Source organism: Ovis canadensis, chromosome 1 (assembly GCF_042477335.2).
Source record: "Ovis canadensis isolate MfBH-ARS-UI-01 breed Bighorn chromosome 1, ARS-UI_OviCan_v2, whole genome shotgun sequence".
Lineage (NCBI taxonomy): Eukaryota > Metazoa > Chordata > Mammalia > Artiodactyla > Bovidae > Ovis > Ovis canadensis.
This window is the reverse complement of record NC_091245.1, coordinates 75,635,602-75,650,315: the sequence shown is the minus strand read 5'-3', so window position 1 is coordinate 75,650,315 and position 14,714 is coordinate 75,635,602. Positions and strand designations below refer to the sequence as shown.

General features: G+C 35.8%; 1 protein-coding gene across 2 annotated transcripts in view; it reads left to right on the top strand.

Moving 5' to 3' along the window:
* The window catches only part of DPYD (dihydropyrimidine dehydrogenase), a 931,708-nt gene that overhangs the window by 210,795 nt on the left and 706,199 nt on the right, over window positions 1–14,714 (top strand). For both annotated transcript variants that reach the window (XM_069598442.1, XM_069598445.1), the window contains exon 4: window positions 2,592–2,679. In XM_069598442.1, coding sequence (XP_069454543.1) covers window positions 2,592–2,679 — 88 coding nt within the window. The remainder of the gene's footprint in view (window positions 1–2,591; window positions 2,680–14,714) is intronic.

Sequence of the window (14,714 nt, the reverse complement as noted above, 5' to 3'; positions counted from 1 at the left end):
TTTACACGTGGAAGTGGATAGAAAATGAGCTCGCTCGTCACCTTTGTCACTGAGCAACGTGGGACTCATTCTGAGGGAGATTCTCAGAGAACTCTCGTCTTCTGACAAATGTGACAATGATGTATCTTAAATTTTAGGTTACCAGCCTAATTCCTCTCTATTCTCACTCTCACTTTATGCCAGACCTGACTCCATTAGTCTACCTACCTTGTCATGTTCTTTTCTCTCTAGTCCTTGGCACATACAGTTTTTATGTTTTGGTCATTTTCTCGAGTGATCTTCTGCTCAAAGTCCCACCCTCCTTCACTCGCCTAATGCCCTTTCATTCTTCAAGCATCCCTTTATGTATTATTTCTCCCAATAAGCTTTGCCTGACCTCTCCCTCCTGGACTGCTGTTCCTCTTCTATGGTCTATTAGCTTGCTGTTTCTACCCAAACTTACACTGACCACATTGACACTACAAATGCCTTTTATATGTTTGAACTTCCTCCAAACTGCATGGTCCGTGAGAGCAGGGCCATGGTTGTCCTTTTCATCATTTTTATAACCTCATATCCCAGGTTCTAACATGTAACAAGGGTTCATTAAATATTTATCAAATGAATACACAAAAAGTATAAGAATGTAGAAATTAAAGACTATCCTAGCCAGTGGTTGCAGTCCTAAAGTAGTAATTATAGAATTGTGATTCTCACTGTGTGGCTCCAATCATGTTTATCAGAATCACCACAAAGGGCAGTCATTTCAAGTGGCAGCAAAATGCAGATTCCCAGGACATTAACTAGAATCCGCCTGCCAATGTAGGAGACGTGGAATCAATCTCTGAACTAGGAAGATCCCCTGGAGAAGGAAATGGCAACCCACTCCAGTATTCTTGTCTAGAGAACCCTGTGGACATAGGAGCCTGGCAGGCTACAGTCCATGGGGTTGCAAAGAGTCAGAAACAACTGAGCGACTAAATAACAAGGGCCAATAGCTCAAACTCAAGAGGGGCTTCTCTGTGGAAATTATGACATTTATCAGGCTTCCCAAGTGGTTCTTAGGCACATTAAAGTCTGAACATGTCTCTGGTTGTTTCTCCAGGAAGCAAATTCTGATATGAAATTAGTATTACTATTGCTAAGTCACTTCAGTCATGTTCGACTCTGTGCGACCCTATAGATGGCAGCCCACCAGGCTCCCCCATTCCTGGGATTCTCCAGGCAAGAACACTGGAGTAGGTTACCATTTCCTTCTCCAGTGCATGAAAGGGAAAGGTGAAAGTGAAGTCACTCAGTCATGTCCGACTTAGCGACCCCACGGACTGTAGCCCACCAGGCTCCTCCATCCATGGGATTTTCCAGGCAAGAGTACTGGAGTGGGGTGCCATTGCCTTCTCCAGATGAAATTAATATATGGAAAGTTTATTAGAAGATATACATTGTCTGACTCTTTGCAACCCCAGAGACTGTAGCCTACCAGGCTCCTCTGTCCATGGGATTTTCCAGGCAATAGTACTGGAGTGGATTGCCATTTCCTTCTCCAGGGGATCTTCCCAACCCAGGGCTCGAACCCAGGTCTCCAGCATTGTAGACAGTCGCTTTACCATCTGAGCCACCAGGGAAGTCCATATATCTGTATAAGAGTGATGTAATCAAGATTGGACAAACATAGCCACAGTAAAGGCTGCAGTGCATCCCTGAAGGCTTGTTCCCCAAGTAGGGGCAAGGAGAATGGGTCTTTACTTACTATCAGTGACCTGTTATTGGAAACTCGCTGCTCCTGGGAAGGTGGCATGACCTTGGTTCAGCCTGTTTTCTTTACCTGAGAGCGCAGCAGCTGGGAGAATAAATGTTTCAGTCTGGAAGGCAGGGAATCTCGTCTATGCATTGCAGTATCTACTACAAAGCCCAATTGCTGTGTATATAGTGTGTATGTTAAAGAAAAAAAAATGGAGAAAGGGTAGGATGATCAGAGAGGAAGAAGGAGTCAGGGAAGAGAGGTGGGAGGATAAGTGGAAGGGATAAAGAGAGGAAGAAAGGAATTTACAAGTGGTAAAAGGAGATCTTTTTCTTTGCATTTGTGTAATAACTACTGTCTAAAAGACATACAAAACTGTCATCATAAAAGATTCTATTCTCAGGACCTCCCTGGTGGTCCAGTAGTCAAAACAATGTGCTCCCACAGTATGGGACACAGGTTAGACCCCAGATCAGGGAACTAAGATCCTGTAGTATGTAAATAAACAAAGAGCAACAATAAAAAGACTCTATTCTCTAAGCATTATCAGTGCAATGAGAGATCCAGAAAATACTGATTTAGTAAACGGATGAATCATGTATCTTAAGTAAATATGATCTTCTTAAACTCTAGGAGGAACACCAAGGGAAAGGGTAGCTATTTACCTGAATGGTGCTATATTATACACCTTAGGATGTGTGCAAAAAGTGAAACACAAGTACTCTTTGTTTATTGCTTAAACACTTTTTGTTCCTAAAAATAATATAGTTTTATTTGTTCTTACCAGATACTAACTTTGAATGTGTTTATGGTAGAGAATATATAGAATGTTACTTGACAGTTTCTTTAATTCAGTTATTTTATTCCCTAGATGCCTGAAATGTGCAGATGCCCCCTGTCAGAAGAGCTGTCCAACAAATCTAGATATCAAATCGTTCATCACGAGTATCTCAAACAAGGTAAATTTGGATTTAGCTCTGCAAATGAAAATTAATAACAGCCTTTGATCTTGTTCTCTATTATTACCATGATTAAAGCATAAAACTTGTCTTAATAAATTAAGTTAAAGTATTAAAAGTATGATTTCTGTAGGCATGTGAGAATGTGGCACGTTTTATTAATTAGTCTCGTCCTAGTTGTGATAATGATTATTGTGAAATCCGTATTCATTGTTTATTATCTTAAAAATTAGTTTGTGGTGAATTGAATCATTTTTTAATACAAAGCATTCACTGAATAGATTGATTCTAGCTTAAGCATGCTAAATGCTTACGGATAGGAACTGTCTTTGACTATCAAAACACATTTCAAGTTTGATATCTTTGTTTTAAAATGTACTTTAATATTAACTCTGGGGCCCTGAAACAAATCAAAGGAAGTTGTCTAAGACTTGGAATAATTCATAGAGACTGATAGCATTTTAACCAAAACCCCCACAACAACTAAAAAATAGAAAACAGACTTTTATGGGCATTAGTAGAAAAAGAGGAATTTTGATCTTTATGTTGTTTTTTAAATCAATGTAAGGCTAAGCCCAGTTTTTAGTAAACAAGAGAATGGTTGATTGATTAAATGATGAATAGTATCTTTTATTTGTGAAAGAAGCATTATGAACTCTTAGCCAAGGATCCTATCCTTTAACTACTGATCAAAAACTGAAGGCATCTTCCCGTAAGGATGTAGAGATTGCTTCTTTTCACAGGATTTAGTACTTATTTGCTAAAATGCTGCTAAAATCCAGTGAGTGCCCCTTTAACTAACTGGTACCGTTTTACATATAAAGATTATTTCTCAGTATGTCAGTGATTTAAAAATGCAAAGTAAAATAAAGTAAAAATAAAAAAATAAAAACAAACAAAAGAAACAAAAAACAAAATACAGAAAATATAAAAAAAAAGTTAGGTTTATGATTTCAAAAGAATTAGAGGTTATTACTTAGATATAGGATGTGGTATTAATCTACATGGTCAGATCTGAAGTCCAGGTTGAATTTTTGCATTGAACCTCTGTGAACCCAAGGAAAATGACTTATCTCTTCACTTTAATTTATGAAAGAAGAATAGCATCTGTCTTACAGGATGGTGCTGTGAACTGAATAATATTTTCATGTGAAAATCTCTGATATGGCAATTATTCAACAAATCTTTTATTGATGTGGAATTATTATTATTTTTTCTATTCATTCAATATGTTAGATACTATACAAATGATTACTATTTTTGTTTCTGGTATTACTTATTGAGCATCTACTATCTACCAAACTCAGTGACAGATACTGGGTGAAAAGGATCCCTGCTATGACCTTGCCTTCTGAAAATTATAACTCTGAGCAAAACCAGACACATTAAAAAAAAAACAACACAAAAACCTACTGATAATTCAATGTGATTAGTGCTGAAACCATTCAGTTTAAGAAGATTATTCAGCATATGAAAAAGCAAGAATGTGGGCTATACATGGCATGTGTAGGGAAATATAATAAATTCAGTGTGGCTAGAATGGAGCCTTGATTACATAAAGAAGAGTGATGGGAAAGAGACAAGGCAGTTAGATTGATTTTATCTATTTATTTATTCTTAGATTGATTTTAAGTTGTGAAAATGTTTGAATTCTATGCTCAATATTTGAGACAATTCTGTATATAGTAGGAAATCACTAACGCTCTGTATTTGTTTTGTAATTAAGAAGATAAAATCTGAAAAGAGATCTCATTTATTAAATGAAATATCATAAACATTTATCATCACAGAATCTCTGACTTATATATGAAAATAAATAATTTATGTGAAGCATGTATATGAAATCTCATGAGAAAAAGAATAAAACAAAATGTTCAAGATTTGAAGTAGAAAGAGTTTTGGCTAAAATTATATCTTAGGTTGCACTCCTGGCTTTAAGCATCAGGCAATAGAATTGTGATCCATGCTAGCTAAATTTTCCCTAGAGAATCTATAATTTAATAGCGCTTTTTATTCTAATTAGTGTATAGCATAATCATTCAGGCTATACAAAATTTTATATGAAAAAAGAAAATGAGAATAATGGTATTCTTTGAAAAACTTATAAAATGTCTAAGTAAGATCAGAATCATCTCTATTTTAGGATCACGTTGTTTCATTAGTTTGTTCATATTTCTTACTACCTGATGAAGCATTGCACTTTGGTATTTATTTAAATAAATTTCCATATGAAGAGAAGATATTTGGGGGTATTTAATTGAAAATGTAATCTTATGCCAGACATTTAAGGAACTCTATTGTAAGTAGTATTTTGTTGAAGAATCATTGTAGCAATCATAAAAGGTACGAGATTCTTGTACTTTAAAGCCTGCAGCTTTTAAGATATTTACCAGGTGTACGATGTAGGCTGTCCCACATTGCTCTACCAGTGGACCTCAACTCAGGAGGGGGGTTCTTTCCAGGTTGAGAGGGTAATTGAATCATCAGACTCAATGAGCCTTGAGCCTTTTTGAGAAAATCATGTCACTTGGATTGTATTGTGTTAGGTTTCTGTGATTCAGTGGAGTTTAGACCAATACTTCCATTCTTTATTTTTTTACAAATTGGATTACAGCTCTAGTTTCTAAAGGTACACTCAGTTCTATTGTACCTCCTTGGTCAGTTTTTCTGTTTCATGCAGGTTGTTCTTTGCAATTGTATCTCTCAATGGAAAGCACGCATTTCAGATTCATCAAACTGTAAACAAGGGTTATATTTTTGGATAGTTTTCTTTTGGAAAAAAACCCCCCACTACATTATGTAAGAATTCATAAGGTCAGCCTATAAAGGTAGTGAAAAACTGACTTAAAATATTTTTTTTCCTTAGTTACACAATCCTTTCTTTTCTAATAAAAAATATTTATTTTCTTTTTCAAAATTTTACATTAAGTTGTAAAGCAGTGGCTTCTCCACAGACTTGTATATTTTACAGAATCTGTATACATTTTGTATACAATCTATAGATTTTACAGACTATATAGATTTAGTGGCTTTTATAGCTAGATAAATACATTTAATAATATACATTAGAAAAAAACTGACTCAGTGTCACATAAAAGGCTCTTATCATAGATTCCTATTGAAAGTAACTAGAAATCAGAGAAGCAGCACAATTTAACCAGCATTATTTATTGATAAATATTATTGATGACAATAGTTTTATTAAAAATGTTTTCTTGATATATGTGTGTATATATGCACATGCGTGCACAGATATTATAAAGCAGAATTGCAATCAACAGATTTAGTCCATCCTGCTTTAGGGTTTGCTTTTCAGTTTCAACGGCCACGTGGTTTATACCATTATCAAATAAAATACTGATCATTTTCAGAAAAATTTTCTAAACTCATAGCTTTAATTATATTGTACCCTTGTTCAAAAAGCTTCAGTGGCTTGCCATTGCCTATAAAGTAAAGCCAATTAGGTACCCCTCGTTTTTATGACAGAGAAGTAAGTAAATGAAAAAAGTATTAGGAAGTCCATAATTTACTAATCAGTAATTTTAAAAAATGAATATTTTAGATATGTAAAACAAAATGTGATAATTGAGATTTCAGGTTTCCATTGATACCCAAGGCTAGTTCCCACACTTTTATTGTCAGGTGGTACTTGGAGCACCTCTGTGCACCCCAAGAAGACTGACAGAAACTTACCTACCTGCCGTAAGATGGTGTTCAAGGGAACAGCTTTTAAAAACTTTAGGTAATGCTCCTAGAGAACTAACAAGTCATTATCCTTCAGAGTTCAATCTGCCATTTGGTTTACATAAATAGTTCTGAACTTGTGTGTCAGTTCCCCTTACAGTCATGATGCCAATTTTTAAATAATGTAAAATATGTAATTTTTTCCTAAATTTTACAACGGCTAAATATTATGCGTCTGTGTCATTCCAGGGCCCAATCTCAGTGGGTCTTGTGGCATAGACTAAGGTACTGCAATTCTAATTAGCTCTTCCTTATCTAATTAACATTGACTTTAGGCTCTACTAAAAAGCCACAGTCATCAAGACAGTATGGTACTGGCACAAAGACAGAAATATAGATCAATGGAACAAAATAGAAAGCCCAGAGATAAATCCACACACATATGGACACCTTATCTTTGACAAAGGAGGCAAGAATATACAATGGAGTAAAGACAATCTCTTTAACAAGTGGTGCTGGGAAAACTGGTCAACCACTTGTAAAAGAATGAAACTGGATCACTTTCTAACACCACACACAAAAATAAACTCAAAATGGATTAAAGATCTAAACGTAAGATCAGAAACTATAACTCCTAGAGGAGAACATAGGCAAAACACTCTCCGACATAAATCACAGCAGGATCCTCTATGATCCACCTCCCAGAATTCTGGAAATAAAAGCAAAAATAAACAAATGGGATCTAATTAAAATTAAAAGCTTCTGCACAACAAAGGAAAATATAGGAAAATAATAGCAAATGAAGCAACTGACAAACAACTAATCTCAAAAATATACAAGCAACTTATGCAGCTCAATTCCAGAAAAATAAATGACCCAATCAAAAAATGGGCCAAAGAACTAAATAGGCATTTCTCCAGAGAAGACATACAGATGGCTAACAAACACATGAAAAGATGCTCAACATCACTCATTATTAGAGAAATGCAAATCAAGACCACAATGAGGTACCACTTCACACCAGTCAGAATGGCTGCGACCCAAATGTCTGCAAGCAATAAATGCTGGAGAGGGTGTGGAGAAAAGGCAACCCTCTTACACTGTTGGTGGGAATGCAAACTAGTACAGCCACTATGGAAAACAGTGTGGAGATTCCTTAAAAAATTGCAAATAGAACTGCCTTATGACCCAGCAATCCCACTGCTGGGCATACACACCGAGGAAACCAGAATTGAAAGAGACACATGTACCCCAATGTTCATCGCAGCACTGTTTATAATAGCCAGGACATGGAAACAACCTAGATGTCCATCAGCAGATGAATGGATAAGAAAGCTGTGGTACATATACACAATGGAGTATTACTCAGCCGTAAAAAAGAATTCATTTGAATCAGTTCTGATGAGATGGATGAAACTGGAGCCGATTATACAGAGTGAAGTAAGCCAGAAAGAAAAACACCAATACAGTATACTAACACATATATATGGAATTTAGAAAGATGGTAATGATGTCCCTGTATGCAAGACAGCAAAAGAGACACAGCTGTGTATAATGGACTTTTGGACTGTGAGGGAGAGGGAGAGGGTGGGATGATTTGGGAAAATGGCATTGAAACATGTATACTATCATGTAAGAAACGAACCGCCAGTCTACGTATGATGCAGGATGCAGGATGCTTGCGGCTGGTGCACAGGGATGATCCGGAGGGATGATGTGGGGTGGGAGGTGGGAGGGGGGTTCATGTTTGGGAACTCTTGTACACCCATGGCGGATTCATGTCAATGTATGCTAAAACCAATACAGTATTGTAAAGTAAAATAAAGTAAAAATAAAAATTAAAAAAAATAAAAACAATTGGACTATAAAAAAATACTTTCTTTTTAAAACTTGATCAATAAAATTATATGCTTTATTATTGTGTCTTAATTACTATATTACTTATTAATAGAGTTTTGGAATAGTTTTATTCAAATTGTTGGCAGTTTTCTTCAGTATTCTTCCCCCTTGTTGAGATTTCCATGAAAAAGCAGTTTATTTGTGCTTAGAATAAATATCAGTTCTTTAAATCTTTTTTGGTAAGGATATGCTGTTAACCAACTTTTTGTTTCTGAAAATGTTCATACATTTCTTAACTCTCATAAAATACTTTGTGCATAGAGTAGAGGATTTGCAGTTATTTTGTACACCTCTCAGAGAGTATCACTTTAGTGTCTGATGTCATGCATGCTATTTGAATGTCACCAGCATTCTAGTTATTGCTCACTTCAGAATAATGTCTTTGGAGAGTGGCTGATTTAAAGACCTTTTAACCTTTAGTGTTCAACAGTGTTACAGTTATTTATATCAATATGGATTTCTTTTATTTATTTTGCTTTGTTTTCATATGACTCTTAAATCTGTGGATTGATATCTTTCATCATTTGGGGGCCTGTTTCATTGTCTTTACTTCATTTTCTGGAGTTCTCATTAGATATATGTTAAATATTCTTATTTTATTGTCTATGACTCAACTTATTCTTCGAATTTTCATTTCTTTGTTTTTTGGAGGTTACATTTTAAATCATTTCCTTAAATTCTACTTTCTAATTTACTAAAACCTTCTTCACCAGTTTCAAATATGTTCTTAAAATTGTCTGCTAAGTTTTGAGTTACAATTTTATCTTTCATTTCTAGGAGTTCTTTTTTACATTTAAAAAGCCTGTTAGCTTTTTATTTACTTTTCAAGTCTACCTATAATTTCTTAAAGCAGATGAAATTACTTATTTTTATATTCTTGAGAATCCCGTGTCCAAAATATTTGTGCACATGATTATATTGCTTATGATGTCTAGTGGGTCCAGACATGGTGTTTTGTTTACTTTTGTTTTTAATTTTTTTAATTATTATTATTATTTTTTTCCTTTTGGAGGCTAATTACTTTATAGTATTGTGATGGTTTTTGCCATACATCGACATGAATCAGCCATGGGTGTACATGTGTCCGCCCATTCTGAATCCCCTCCACCTCCCTCCCCACCCCATCTGTCTGGCTTGTCCCAGAGCACCAGCTTTGAGTGCCCTGCTTCATGCATGGAACTTGCACTGGTCATCTATTTTACATATGGTAATATACATATTTCAATGCTTGTCTTTATTGCAGTCCTTGTAAAATTTTCACAGATAAAGCCTCAAAGAAAATGAGCAACCATAGTTTAAAAAATAAATCCTGTAATAAAGATGTTTATTTAGAAAAGGAATCTATATTTGCTGTGTTGTCAAAGACCCTGAAAATTAAAGGCTTTTTTTAACCTGGTTTAGCAAATGGCTTTAAGGTTGTTCCACTTATTTCTTTGCTTACATCTTATCATTTTCTGTCCCTGAACATGAAAGTTCATGGATGCATTCACAATACTTAAAAAATATATTTTACCTATAATTTAAACTTTATAAATTAGAAGAGTCATAGTAGGTAACTACTTCTCAATACATGTGAAAAAGTGCCTATAAATATTTAAGATCTAATGGGTAGTCTAGAATGATTGAAACCTACATTTTTATTGGTAAATTCTGGGATGGTAATCAAGAAGGCATATTGAAGAAATAGACTGTTGAAAAATAAGGCGAAAAGATTTGCCATGTCAGATACTGAAACTCACTGCACATCCACTGTAGTCAGTATAGAATTGGTACAGGAACACACATTTCTGAAACACATGAAAGTCTGTAAATGAAACCAAGTAAATAAGAGAACACAATATATAATGAAGAGAATATTTTAATTCAGTGGAAAATGATGACTTCTTTGAACAGTGGTCCTGGCATAATTTTGTCTTTACCTTTAGAACACTTCATCAGGCCATCTAAGATACATTTTAGGTGTACTGAATTTTTAAATATAAAAAGGAAAAGGTTTAAGGGTAATTTTCAATCTGTGAGCTATGTGAGAAAAAAATTTACTACACACATTTAAAAATGTATTTTAAAATAAAATCAAACCAAACTTGAAACCGAGTGAACATTTTTGTTGTTGTTGTTGTTCTGCATGTTTAGGCTAAGTGGTAACTTCTGTTAAATCAGAGTTCCTAAAAATTTAAATGAGAAAAATAACCCAACCTTGCATAGGCAGTGTTCTCATAAGCATTAAAAAAGAGGTCACGCAAATGATTAATGGCCATACTAGAGATGTCGTACTTCCATATTAGCCAGAAATATGTGAATAAAAGGGTGATGCCAGTTTTCTCTCATCATATTTTTAAAGTTAAAAAGTTAAAAGCCTCCTTTGCTATCTAACAGAAAGGTAGCAAGAAATCTCATACAGTAGTAATATATTTGAAAATTTCAAATATTTATACAGTTGTACTAGCAATGCAATGGCACCCCACTCCAGTATTTTTGCCTGGAAAATCCCATGGGCAGAGGAGCCTGGTAGGCTGCAGTCCATGGGGTCACAAAGAGTCAGACATGACTGAACGACTTCACTTTCACTTTTCACTTTCATGAATTGGAGAAGGAAATGGCAACCCACTCCAGTGTTCTTGCCTGGAGAATCCCAGGGGCAGGGGAGCCTGGTGGGCTGCTGTCTCTGGGGTCGCACAGAGTCGGACATGGCTGAAGCGACTTAGCAGCAGCAGCAGCAGCAATGCTTTGATACCTGTTCTTCCTAGAGAAATAAAAGTACAACCATATAATGGTATATGTACAGTAGTATTTATTACAGCAATCATAGCATGGTTTGAAGTAGCAAAAACTTGAGACAATGATAGTACCCAACCTTAAGAAAAGTGTTTAAGCTATTAACCTGTTTTTATATTATGGAATGTTACGTGGCTCTGCATTATTATTATATTTGTTAATATAAAAGGATATTCCTATTAAATGAAGAAAGTGAGTTGCAGTATAAATAGCATAATACTATCTTTAAAAAATTCTGATTTATATATAAGCTAAACATGGCATACAAGGACTTAAACTTTAGATTCCTCAGTTGATTGAGGTTGAGTAAAGCGGTTATTAACATTTTTTGCTAAAAATGGCCATATTATTTTACATCCTCAGTAAGGATGTATACTTTTAATAAAAATAATAGATTAAAACTCTATAGTAAAATAAGTAAAGCTAATGGGTTACAGAATAACATGTATAGACCTTACTCTTAGTTTTTATTTTGGTACAAAAAAATGAGAAAAATATTCAGCTTTTTTTTCCCTAAATGACTAATAGTTCCAAATCTGTTTATTGAAAAATATGTTTTCCCTCTATTCTGAAATACCACATCTATCATATACTTAATTCTATATTTATGTAGGTCTATTTCAAACTCTTTATTTGTCCTGTCAATCTGTATATCTTTGACAGAACCAAGATATTTTATACTATGCTGTGTAATATATCTTACCATTGATAAAGGCTATTCCCCGATAGTATATTTATTTTCAGAATATCCGACTTTTCTCAACATGTAAAACTAGTTTCATGAAATGAAAAGAAGCTCTACAGAGTAATTATTGAATGCTGTGTCTGGACTATGCATGCATGTTACGTCGCTTCTGTTGTGTCCGACTCTTTGTGACCCCATGGACTATAGCCTGCTAGCCTCCTCTGTCCATGGAATTCTCCAGGTAGGAATACTGGAGTGGGTTGCTATGCCCTCCTGCAGGGGATCTTCCCCACACAGGGGTTGAATCCACGTTTCTTGCCTCAACAGGTGATTTCCTGCATCATCAGGCAGGTTCTTTACAACTAGCTCCACCTAGGAAACCCTGTGTCTAGATTGTGGTAACGTATTAATTTAAATTTAGTAATGCAAATTTATGCTTATGTTACCTCATACACTTATCAGCTGGTAACATTAACTCAATTTTCTAGAATTCAGCCTTTAATTTTAATATGTAACTTCTCAGTTTTGAGACCAGCAAATTGTAAATTTACTAAGTGCTAAAATTACCAATGGCTGTAATATTTTCAAAATGTCCCCTCTTTTCTAATGTGCTGGTGGAAAAGAGAGATGGATATTACATTGTTTGTGCTATGCTTAGTCTCTCAGTTGTGTCAGACTCTTTGCCACCCCATGGACTGTAGGCCTCCAAGGTCCTCTGTCCATGGGGATTCTCCAGGCAAGAATACTGGAGTGGGTTGCCCATTTGTTTCTCCAGGGGATCTTCCCTACCCAGGGATTGAACCAAGGTCTCCAACATTGGAGGTACATTCTTGACCTATACAAATGGAATTTTAATCTGACTAACCATCTCATTATGTGGATAAATATGAAATCCAAAAAGGTTAAATGGTTTATCCCAGATCACATAACCACTCAATAGTGTAACAGTATTTTCCTGAATTCTTGTTCAATGTACTTTCCTTTGCATCATACTGCACTATTTATATGAAAAAAGTATGTAAAAGTCACTATTAAAATGTGAACTGCTAAATAAGTAACATATTTTCTATCATGACACTTTTCTAAGTACCCAGTTAAGTTCAGTTCAGTCTCTCAGTTGTGTCTGACTCTTTACAACCCCGTGAACCACAGCACGCCAGGCCTCCCTGTCCATCACCAATTCCCGGAGTTCACCCAAACTCATGTCCATTGAGTTGGTGATGCCATTCAACCATCTCATCCTCTGTAGTCCCCTTCTCCTCCTGCCTTCAATCTTTGCTAATATCAGGGTCTTTTCAATGAGTTAGCTCTTCGCATCAGGTGGCCGAACTACTAGAGTTTCAGCTTCAACATCAGTCCTTCCAATGAAAACCCAGGACTGATCTCCTTTAGGATGGACTGGTTGGATCTCCTTGCAGTCCAAGGGACTAACAAGAGTCTTCTCCAACACCACAGTTCAAAAGCATCAATTCTTCAGCACTCAGCTTTCTTCACAGTCCAACTCTCACATCCATACATAACTACTGGAAAAACCATAGCCTTGACTAGATGGACCTTTGTTGACAAAGTAATATCTCTGCTTTTTAATATGCTGTCTAGGTTGGTCATAACTTTCTTTCCAAGGAGTAAGCATCTTTTAATTTCATGACTGCAGTTACCATCTGCAGTGATTTTGGAGCCCAGAAAAAATAAAATCAGCCACTGTTTCCACTGTTTCCCCATCTATTCCCCATGAAGTGATGGGACTGGATGCCATGATGTTAGTTTTCTGAATGTTGAACTTTAAGCCAACTTTTTCACTCTCCTCTTTCACTTGCATCAAGAGGCTTTTTAGCTCCTCTTCACTTTCTGCCATAAGGGTGGTGTCATCTGCATATCTGAGGTTATTGATATTTCTCCCGGCAATCTTGATTCCACCTTGTGCTTCTTCCAGCCCAGCGTTCTCATGATGTACTCTGCATAGAAGTTAAATAAGCAGGGTGACAATATACAGCCTTGATGTACTCCTTTTCCTATTTGGAACCAGTCTGTTGTTCCATGTCCAGTTCTAACTGTTGCTTCCTGACCTGCATATAGGTTTCTCAAGAGGCAGGTCAGGTTGTCTGGTATTCCCACCTCTTTCAGAATTTTCTACAGTTTATTGTGATCCACACAGTCAAAGGCTTTGGCATAGTCAAGAAAGCAGAAATAGATGTTTTTCTGGAACTCTCTTGCTTTTTGATGATCCAGCGAATGTTGGCGATTTAATCTCTGGTTCCTCTGCCTTTTCTAAAACCAGCTTGAAGTTCACAATTCATGCATTGCTGAAGCCTGGCTTCAAGAATTTTGATCATTACTTTACTAGCGTGTGAGATGAGTACAATTGTGCAGTAGTATGAGCATTCTTTGGCATTGCCTTTGTTTGGGCTTGGAATGAAAACTGACCTTTTCCAGTCCTGTGGCCACTGCTGAGTTTTCCAAATTTGCTGGCATATTGAGTGCAGCACTTTCACAGCATCATCTTTCAGGATTTGAAACAGCTCAACTGGAATTCCATCACCTCCACTAGCTTTGTTCTTAATGATGCTTTCTAAGACCCACTTCACTTCCCAGGATGTCTGGCTCTAGGTGAGTGATCACACCATCGTGGTTATCTGGGTCATGAAGATCTTTTTTGTACAGTTCTTCTGTGTATTCTTGCCACCTCTTCTTAATATCTTCTGTTTCTCTTAGGTCCTTACCATTTCTGTCCTTTATTGAACCCATTTTTTGCATGAAATGTTCCCTTGGTATCTCTAATTTTCTTGAGGAGATCTCTAGTCTTTCCCATTCTATTGTTTCCCATTTTAAGTACTATTAAATCTTAAATAGTTGCAGAATATATAATACAATAAACTTTATCTTAAGGAAATTTGAGTTTCATCTTTAGACAACTATTTGATAAATTGAAGAATTTTAAGTAAATAATTGTAAACAAGTGAAAGTTGCTCAGTCGTGTCCAACTCTTTGCCAC